The 11,279-nt window shown below is 39.2% G+C and overlaps 1 protein-coding gene across 1 annotated transcript in view; it reads left to right on the forward strand.

Annotated features, from left to right (window-relative positions):
- The window catches only part of LOC102313238 (replication protein A 70 kDa DNA-binding subunit), a gene marked incomplete in the record, with an annotated part of 55,940 nt that overhangs the window by 5,106 nt on the left and 39,555 nt on the right, over positions 1 to 11,279 (forward strand). Inside the window, 3 exon segments of the mRNA XM_014329225.2 lie at positions 3,766 to 3,973; positions 7,713 to 7,815; positions 7,941 to 8,009. Coding sequence (XP_014184711.1) covers positions 3,766 to 3,973; positions 7,713 to 7,815; positions 7,941 to 8,009 — 380 coding nt within the window.

Genomic DNA, 11,279 nt, shown 5'->3' on the forward strand with positions numbered 1-11,279 from the left:
TCGGTGCGGGGGGTTGAGAGAGAAGTCAACTAATTTGACTCAGCAAAGACGAGGCTCCGTATTAACTAGTTCATCAGACTCCTTTCCTCATTACATCCTTTGATCTGTGTTGCTTCAGAGATTCAACCTGATAGATGAAAACTGCTCCTCTATTTAATTGTTCTGTTGATGAAGGGGTCTTGTGCATAAATTCTCAAGCCTTTTCTCCTTTTTAATGCGACTTAGTGATTGATTGTTTCATTATTTTTCTAAATTGCATTCTTACTAAGTCGATGCATTTTTGAGCGTTTCCAAGACTGCTAAATGCCACAAATCAAGCATTTCAATTGAGCTTTGGGTTATGTAATGGCTCATGGGGCTGTTGTTGTATTTGAGGGTTTTGATTCAAACCTCTGTGCAGACGTCCCAGTCTTTGAGCAACATACTGACTCCCTGGGTGCCTCCATTTGGCTAACTTGGCTCATTACTTCTTTCAATTATGTCTCTTTCTTGTACTGTAGCTCCGTGCAGCAGGGATCCTATTGGCAGAGAAGCCTAAGATGCAGGGAAGAGACACAAAGATGTAGGATATGTACCGGTATTTACCAAACAGCACATCCTCTTTAACTCTTACACCATTTTCATGAGATGGCTATCACCCATGTAGACGTAAGGTTAAGAAATATTAAAACGAAAATATTAGAGGTATTAACTGAAACTCTACGACTGCTGCTCCTGTGCTTTATGTAGATATATATGTAGATATATTCATACATTAGAGCAGGGATGTCAGACTCTCTTTACATTATGAGCCACATACACTACACTTTGAACACTTAACCAGTGAAACGACATGATAAATTGTTAAAATTACAGAAAAAGTTCTAGTAGCTCCATGCCTAGACTGGTTTTCTTAATTCTCAGAAAATGTCTTTACTGTGGACCCACTAAAAATATGGAAATTTCTTTAGTTGATAGAGGACACCTTTCATGTGGGCCAGAATGAAGTCTTTGGTGGAACAATTCTGGCCTCCAGGCCTTACGTTTGACACCACTGCATTAGTGCATAATGAAACAAAACCCATTACTAAAACAATAGAAAAGGATGTCGCAGTGAAGTTTATTAATGGTTGGGCCAAACAATAATTCACTGTGCAGCTTTATACGACATGCATTTCTCCTGAATGAGCCCAAATACAAACACTTAACATACATGTTATCCATTTAAGAACTGGAACATATTTGATGATGCAAACCTAAGATCAGTTCTAAAATCACAGACCAGAGGACAGAGAGGACAGAGGAGTGAGAAACTGGAGGAAGTGTACAGTAATTGGCTGAATGGAAAGCTGCTGTAGGCATTGTGCTCTGTAGAGACTCCTGACCTTTGACACCTCGGGAGTAGGAGGATGCTGTTAGAAAGACTTTTCCTGTTGAAGATTTTGTGGCATTTATTTTAAGTGTTTTGAGCGTCTAGTTGTTTGAGAGCACCTCTTAGGTTCGCAGTCCTCTCTCACTTAAACATAACAGAACAGAAAAAAAACCAAAAAAACAGCAGTAGGTGTGAAGTCAGAGGCCACGACACAGTTGTCACAGGTAGTTCTGTGTTCCCATTTAAATATTCATCAGCAGCTATCTCTTGAAATAGAGTCTTCTCAAACTGCTTCGTAGATGATATTTAAATTCCAAAAAGATATCTGCACTCACTAAAGTGCGGTTAAAATAATATCCATAATTCATCACTAACCATTCTCTGTAGGTTTCTTTTTCCCCCACACAACTCTTTCCCTTTTGCCCTCACTCTGATGAACACACACACACACACACACACACACACACACACACACACACACACACACACACACACACACACACACACACACGTTTTCATTCTTTCTCATTCACGTTCTCTTTTTTTGTTATTATTATTTCCTTTTCATCCATACTGTATATTCCCCTCTTAGTGTATACTCATCACAGTCCGCTCTTTAACAACAGGAGCTGTCGAATATGGTATTGGCATACATATTAGAAGCCTGCATTGATCTAAGCCACAGAAAACGAGCATCCTTGATAAAGCTCTGCCCCCTCTTTGCTGTTTTTCAGTCCATTCCCGATTCCCACCACCTATCATCTCCTCATCTTCTCTTTCGCCACCAGTTCTCTCTTCCTAACTCTCCATCCAGATAGCGTGTGTATGAATATTGATGTTAATTACCCCTCGGCTGAAAATAGCTGTTCAATCTGTGAATTTCCCCAAGGAATTTGATCATGAGGTGCACACACACACAGAAAGGAGGGTATCATCGAGGTGCATATTTGTTGTGCTTTACAACCGGAGCTTAAATCAGAGGGAGTGGTCTCGGTGGACCTGATTCGCTTTATCCCTGAAAATCCCCGCACACCCTCCTTTCCAAAAAATACTGCTGCTCAATATGGCATGTTATTCCTGCCAAAAGAAGCAATTGCATAAAAAATATTGTGTCAGCAGATAAGTGTTTGGGTTGAATCATACTGATGGGGCTGATGCTACTTCATTGTGGGAGGTGAGATAGCACCTTATGAGTCTGTGGGTTGGTCCAAACTGTTGTATCTTGCAAAGAAGAACACAAAATTTGTGGAGTTTTTTTTTTTTTTTTTAAATTTTATACAAAGAAAACTTCGTCTTAACTTAAAAAAAATACAGTTGTGTTGATTTATTTCTATGTGAGGTAGTTAAATTAGTCCTGAGTTGAGTATGCACGTAACAAAGACAGAAATAAGATCAACGCTGCAAAATTAAATTCCATAAATTACATATTATGCTATTGAATCACTCTCAGCTTGAGTAATTACACATTAGCGTTCATATTGATATTTTCTGACAATTTTAGCATTTAGTGGTTGAAGTAGACACAGGACGAGAAATATGCAATCATTGATTATTAACCTCCCATATTCTCTCCTACTGATCTAGAATAACTGCTCTGTCTTTGACTCAGTCTAAGTTAAAAAATAATCATGGCGCATGAACATAATTAAGGCAAGTATGTTTGCTTTCTTGGCCATGAGACCGATAGTCTGATAACTAATTCAAATTATTCTTTCTCCTATGACTGAAAGGCACGTACAGATATAGTAATTATGAAATTAATAATTGATTGGCAGCCTTACCCGAAGAAGAAAAACATTTTTATTAATTGGCACAAACCGATGTTAACAGGGAATTAAGTAACTCTGAGCATGCATCTCTGTTGGGAGAATTTAACTTTTTCAGGCGTTTTATTATTTTGGCAGCTGCTCACAGATCAGATGATAATACTACCACTAATGTTTAATCCTAGCTGAAATTTTTGGCAGCGTGTTTCAGATTGTATTGCCTAATAGCAAACTGGCAGGTGCTCTACCACTGTAGTTGGGCTAATAAATACCTCACAGTGGTTGGAGCTTTGATAGAGTTAATGAAAAACTATTAACAAGCTACTTTTGCAACATAAGAGACATAGCTTATGCAGGTATTAAATAGAATGGAAACTAATGTTTGGTAGTCTCACCGGATGTGGGATCGTGCTACATACGTTAATAGTCCAAGTTTTAAACCTATAAATCAACAGTAAAATAACACTGAGAAAATCAGCAAGTCTTCTCATTTCAGAAGTTTGAACCAGCCAGTGTTTGCCATTTCAGTTTGAAAATGGCTTTTGTGGTGAATCCATTTCCAAGATTGTTGATGATCTCTTTCAGCAATATTAAATTACCATGTTGTTAATGTGCAACACTCTTTTAAGTATCTTCTTTGTGTTTCAGCTCCCAGAGGCAGAGGAGGAAGTTTTACGGGAAAAACACCCATGAAAGCTTCTCCCATGAAGGCCTCAGCTATTAAAGCATCACCCAGTAAGGGCTTAACTATGAAGGTTTCACCCATGAAAGCTTCGCCCATGAAGGCCAACAGCGCTTCTCCAGGTTCTTCAGCAAAAGTGAATCCTATTGCAAGCCTCAACCCCTACCAAAGCAAGTAAGTGCAAGTGATCTCGGTCTAAATTTGCTCACTTTTATATACATCAGGGGTCTAAGACTCGTTTTAGCATGCAGCTCAAATGTATTTTAAGTTGGTCAGACCTAGGAGACAGTGACTATAAAAAAATAAAGACAACCAAATGCTTTCTAATTATTTTAGTGTGAAGACGAACCCTTAGATTGTGAGGCATTCAATTTTAACTGTTCAGTTTTGTATTTATTTCCACATTCAGTCGTGTGTCATTACAAAGAAACAGAACTGTTGGAACGTGCTGACATGTCTCTGTAGCTTAACCACCTTACTTTGGTATATTATGGCGGGCGGTAGATAGTGTTGTTGTATCTCAGAAGAATATAAAACAGATAAATCAAACATCTGGGTAAAAAAAAATGAACAATTTGGACATTTTGCTGTGGGCAGGATTGGACCTTTTAGTGGCCACTTGTACCTTACATTAGACACCCTTCACATGCATGTACTGTGTGTGAGTTAAGTTCTGTAGCAGATCATTGTAAAGTTGTGAAGTTGAATCTGACTTGCCCATATTTCTTCCTAATATCCAAACAAACTTTAAGCTGTATATGTTTGTGATTTCACTTTGATTTTGTTGCTTTTCTGCTCATCAGCTAAACTACTTTCTCTCACGCTGTGACTCTGCTTCCCCGCTTGCTACCATTTCTTGGTAGCACTTTGGGGCATGTGTTGACGCATGCATGTATGAGCATTCATTTTTTTTCGCTCACAATGTGTGTGGCTGTGTGAACTTGAGTGTGCATATGTTATACAACCCATTTGCATGGAAATGAAATGAAATGACCGATATTGCCTTGGAAACGGACACTTTTGCAGCAGGTACTGCTGGGTCTTTATGGTCTGCTGCTGAGGTTTTGATTTTGTTATTTGGCCCGGTGGGGATTTGGCTAACCACGTTTTTTCCCTTTTCCTTCCCTCTTACAGTTTCACCTCCAGGGTTCGCTTTTACTGCACCCTCCCCCCCACCCTCATGTTTCTTATCGTTTCATTAGGCATAAGTCTCTGTCTCTGACCTTAAAGTTAGCTACAAAAAGACAAGAGCACAGAATAACAAGCTCTAGTTGTAGTGAAGGCACCCTGTCAACTCTCTCTGTGTTTGGGCACTGATAACGTAGCACTGTTTGAAATTGTAGGCTGTAAAGATAACTGTGCCTCTAGGTGTTGTAATAAACTGATGACTGTTCCTACTTTGAAGTTGGGGAGTACCTACAGTGAGTAAAACAGATGACTTCAGCAGATGTAGTCCTTCTATGAACATTTGGGTGAGATTAAAAGTGGAGGTTTGTTGTCGTTGTGTGACACAGTGTTACATGCAGTGGATTATATAGTGATGCTTTCTATGTGTGCAAGGTCTTTTATGGCTGTTCGCATGGCTTTCCCCATCCCATTCTGGTGTTGTTAAGTAAAAGCATCTAGAGCAGACTATAATTGGCTTTTGACTGTCATAAACCTTGGTGTAGCAGTCTTATCCATACTGAGCAGGAAATAGGGTTCACTCGAGGCCAGCAGCTGCTCTTATGATAGGGGATTTAATTGCAGGCAAAGTTATAGTAAGAATATCCTCCACTGCAAAATTATCAATGCAGTCAAAAAGAATCCTGCTTCATAAAGCGCAGAGCATGGCTGGCTGTTGTTAAAAACAGAACAAGAAGCACATCCAGGACTTGGCAGATGTACAACAACCAGTTCACTCTTTGAAAAGAAAGTTGTGATATGCTTTATTTTTCCCTTTCACTGAACTTTAAAAAGACTGTGAGACACTCATTCAATTTCCTAGGAAATTGTTCTTTTTGTGCAGTTGTGTTACACATTGGTGACTGATGTGTGCCGAGCTGGAATGTTCATTAACAAAAAAGGAGGCTTTTTAAAGTGTCTGCCGTAGGGCTGTTCGATATAACGATATATATCGGATGACGATATAAAAACGTCTGTCGTTTCATTTTACGCTATCATTTGTTTCATGGTGTTGCAAAATACACTGTTTATGGCAATATTTTTTTCATCGTTTTGATGGTCACTGTAGTGGCTATATTCTTAAAGTTCTCTCTTTCTCTTATATTTAATATAAACACACTATGGACGGAGAAGCGCCTGTTTTTATGGGTTGTCGTTAGCAACAACGATGGTAAAACCATCGCATGTCCACTTGTTTATTTTCCACATAAAGCTTTCACAATAAAGCTCAAGATCCTGTTGAGACTTTTCAAAATAAACGGAATCACGTGAAAAAGTATGCAGAGTATTGACGGATGAGAAGCAAAAAAGAGTCGTCAGGTGCTAAAAAAATCAACCTTAGACTCAAACGTTAGAACAGGCTTTCCCCCGCAGCACGCCGTGTAATAAATACTCACAAAGAAAACGGCGGGCGTTACAACCTATGTCTAAAAATGTGTAGTTTCATGCATCGGTTAAAACACTCGACTCCAGGTACACGACGCCCAGCTGGAAACACTTCACCTACCCGAGATTCACAGAATTTACAGAAAATATTAATTCTTTTGTGATTTATATCGTTATCAGGCGATAAAGGTTTTATATCGGGATATGAGATTTTGGTCATATCGCATAGCCCTAGTCTGCAGTATTATTTACTGTTTGACCTTTAGACTTATTCCTTTAGTTAAGTTTCACACAGCTGTGCTGTTAAAGGCAACTTATTTGCAGTAATTTGTTATTTTTAACAAAGTATTTATATTAAATGTCCTGTTTGTATTTGCATAATGAATATCTGATGATGGAACACGGTGGAAGGGATTTGTGCATTTACAAGGTACAGGGCTTTAATGAACCAAGGATTTTTATTTGACAGAAATTCTCCACTTATAACGTCTCATTCATTCATACAAGCACTTTTTATACAAGTGCTTTCTATCTAACATTCACAGTCTAATGAGTGCATTAGGAGCAACTTACAACACTCTTCCCTTAAAAGTAAATACTGTCCAGAAAGTGAGCTACCTTGGTGGAGGTTTGTGTGCTTAAAACAAGAGTGCTTCTTTTTTTAAAGTGAAATCATACCAGCAGACTGAGCAATTTTTCCATTCATACAAAAGAGGAAGTTTCACATCGAGCTTGGTCTAGGTGAACCTACTTCTACCAGCAGACACTGGAGCCAGTGAAGCTGTAGCCATAGCCTAAAGCATCAAAGATTAAAGTTGGTGGAACATCATGCAGGCTAGTTACAGTAGCTTAACTTAAATGGATCAGCTCTGTATGGTATAGATGCTTTTTTGCCTTATGAAAGTAGCACCGGTGATTTAGTGACCAATTATCGAGCCAGATGAGAGCATATTGACCAAACAATTGACAATACTTTGGTAAGTAGTTAGTGTGCCAAGGCCAGTGAGTTCTCAACAAGTCAGTTTTTTATGGTTTGTCATCTAAAATAACTTTGATCTTGTGCTAAGATGATATATTTTTGACATACGACTGGCATCCTGTCCAGGGTGTACCCTGCCGCTCGCACTACGTGAGCTATGACAGGCTCCAGCCCCCCAGTGACTCAGAATTGGATGGATGGTCGAATGGGCTTTAATACAATCACTGCCAAAGACAAAATTATCTAGCAATCAGTCTTTTTATAATATACAATAGTGTTATTTGTTTTATAGTCACAGAACAAAATTGCTCTAGGAGGTCTTGAATGATTAGTGATTTATCAGTCACTGATTAATACAGATTCATTTTTATTTTTTTTCTATAGGTGGACTATCAGAGCCAGAGTCACCAACAAGTCGAGCATTCGCACGTGGAGTAACTCCAAAGGAGAGGGCAAGCTCTTCTCCTTTGAAATAGTGGATGAGAGTGTAAGTAGAGGAGTAGAGAGGTCTTATTAAATCTGACTGTTGCATCTTAATATGGTCACACATGGCTGATTTTTGCCTTCTATGTGCAATGAAATGGTGTTAAATGGAAACGTGCTTGTCAACAGGGTGAAATCAAGATCACTGCTTTCAACAAGGAAGTGGACAAGTTTTTCTCTCTAGTGGAGCAAGGCAAGGTGAGCAGATCCCAGTCATCTGTATCCACACTTGAAGCGATAAGTGCTTCCTTGGAAATTTCAGGCAAAAATTATACGTTTTACATGTGTTTACACTGAGTTTTATGACTCAAGAGTGTAAAGAAAGGTTTGCGCTTGCATTCGAGCCAATAAATCTGACTGAATACTCATTTTGACAAAAGAAAGACGATCTTAGAGGCTGTAAAAATTTACACACTGCTTGCGGCTTAAGTCTCAGGTATTTATTTTGTATGCACACACAGGTCCTCAAACAACATCGGTGAAATACTGCCTAATAAAATCCTTCTGTAAAATCTTCTCATGTCTGGAGGACTTTTCGATTTTATAGGGGAGACTCCTTAAGTCATTTTTGCTAAAATATATACCTGTGTGTTTGAGACATATTGAGCAGTGTGGATACAGTGGGGAAAAAAAGTATTTAGTCAGCCACCGATTGTGCAAGTTCCCCCACTTAAAATGATGACAGAGGTCAGTAATTTGCACCAGAGGTACACTTCAACTGTGAGAGACAGAATGTGAAAAAAAAATCCATGAATCCACATGGTAGGATTTGTAAAGAATTTATTGGTAAATCAGGGTGGAAAATAAGTATTTGGTCAATAACAAAAATACAACTCAATACTTTGTAACATAACCTTTGTTGGCAATAACAGTGCTACTATGGGTCTTTACCAGGTTTGCACACACAGTAGCTGGTATTTTGGCCCATTCCTCCATGCAGATCTTCTCGAGAGCAGTGATGTTTTGGGGCTGTCGCCGAGCAACACGGACTTTCAACTCCCGCCACAGATTTTCTATGGGGTTGAGGTCTGGAGACTGGCTAGGCAACTCCAGGACTTTCAAATGCTTCTTACGGAGCCACTCCTTTGTTGCCCGGATGGTGTGTTTTGGATCATTGTCATGTTGGAAGAGCCAGCCTCGTTTCATCTTCAAAGTTCTCACTGATGGAAGGAGGTTTTGGCTCAAAATCTCACGATACATGGCCCCATTCATTCTGTCCTTAACACGGATCAGTCGTCCTGTCCCCTTGGCAGAAAAACAGCCCCATAGCATGATGTTTCCACCCCCATGCTTCACAGTAGGTATGGTGTTCTTGGGATGCAACTCAGTATTCTTCTTCCTCCAAACACGACGAGTTGAGTTTATACCAAAAAGTTCTACTTTGGTTTCATCTGACCACATGACATTCTCCCAATCCTCTGCTGTATCATCCATGTGCTCTCTGGCAAACTTCAGACGGGCCTGGACATGCACTGGCTTCAGCAGCGGAACACGTCTGGCACTGCGGGATTTGATTCCCTGCCGTTGTAGTGTGTTACTGATGGTGACCTTTGTTACTTTGGTCCCAGCTCTCTGCAGGTCATTCACCAGGTCCCCCCGTGTGGTTCTGGGATCTTTGCTCACCGTTCTCATGATCATTTTGACCCCACGGGATGAGATCTTGCGTGGAGCCCCAGATCGAGGGAGATTATCAGTGGTCTTGTATGTCTTCCATTTTCTGATGATTGCTCCCACAGTTGATTTTTTCACACCAAGCTGCTTGCCTATTGTAGATTCACTCTTCCCAGTCTGGTGCAGGTCTACAATACTTTTCCTGGTGTCCTTCGAAAGCTCTTTGGTCTTGGCCATGGCGGAGTTTGGAGTCTGACTGTTTGAGGCTGTGGACAGGTGTCTTTTATACAGATGATGAGTTCAAACAGGTGCCATTCATACAGGTAACGAGTGGGGGACAGAAAAGCTTCTTACAGAAGACGTTACAGGTCTGTGAGAGCCAGAGATTTTCCTTGTTTGAGGTGACCAAATACTTATTTTCCACCCTAATTTACGAATAAATTCTTTACAAATCCTAACATGTGAATTCATGGATTTTTTTTTCACATTCTGTCTCTCACAGTTGAAATGTACCTCTGGTGCAAATTACTGACCTCTGTCATCATTTTAAGTGGGGGAACTTGCACAATCGGTGGCTGACTAAATACATTTTGCCCCACTGTAAATATATGAAAGATACCCATGAAGCTGACATATTTCAAGAAAATCTTATGGGCTACTAAATATTTGTGTACATTTACCTGCAGATGAATAATCTTTTAATATTTTTACGGGATGAATTGCTAGATGTTTCTTTATCTATTTGCTCCTATGTTGCTTACGATTTGTGTAGTCTTTTGTCTTATTCATCCATGCTTCTGAAAAACTGACTTGGCTGCAGTTACTTGAATACATACCCAAAGGTTTACCCTTTATTTAAAGATTCAGTCTAGTGGATAAATCCTGTGGTAATTTAGGTATAAAAGAGGCTTTCGTCACACTGAGTTTCATTGCACTACAAGCAATGTCTCTTTTCGCTTCAAGTTTAGAGGGTGAGCATGATTAAAATGACCAGTAACCCCCCTCAATGTGCAAATGGGCATGTATGATTGAATACTAGAAAGTCGAGCACTGATGCTTATGTGTGTCTCTGCCAAACCAGATGGTCTTAAAGAATCTTGGAAATATCATGTGGTAATAGGATCATCTTTTGACCAGAGGGCCCTGGTTCAAACCCCGTGTCAGAAAGTATCCATATTAGAAAGAAATGCTACGCCTACAAGCTCCAGCTGCACTCACATAACTGACACAGACACTGATCCTTGGGCTTACTGCAGGGCTGCAAATCAAACAAGATATTTGATCAAATTTAAGTATGGTTATAAAAATTCCAAATGATAGTAAGGAATAATTATTTATTAATTATAAGAATTTTATTAAATCATTGCATCTTGCTTTCAAGTGGCTACATTCATAAAAACACGATCAGTGAGACAGATTCATGTAATAGTGCTGCAGATAAGTAAAACAATCTTTCAAAAGTGGATACAAATGCCAAAATTTTCATGTTTGTCTCTATGCAGCCATTAATCTGAGAAATCCCATTAGCCACTTCAATTTTACGAATTTTAAACATTTCCAGTTTGGCTATTATTTCTATTACTACACAATTTCAGCCAATACATTTCTGAGGTTTTAGTCTTGATTTATAAGCTCTGTACTTCACTATACGTAAAAAACTTCTTCAGGCTTTTTTTTTCCTCTTTTTTTTTTTTTTTTTGCCTGTCCCATTTGGTTCTTTTGCCATCAGAATTATTGTCTAAAGGCGAGGAAAGATGCCCAACGGATTGACCATTGACCAAATTGACCATCCCAGCCTTGCCATAATGGTCTATTTGATTCACCTTTTATTGTTTATTTTATTTATTTTTTTATTTT

This window comes from Haplochromis burtoni, unplaced genomic scaffold (assembly GCF_018398535.1).
Source record: "Haplochromis burtoni strain Fernald_Lab_line unplaced genomic scaffold, NCSU_Asbu1 Contig_524, whole genome shotgun sequence".
Lineage (NCBI taxonomy): Eukaryota > Metazoa > Chordata > Actinopteri > Cichliformes > Cichlidae > Haplochromis > Haplochromis burtoni.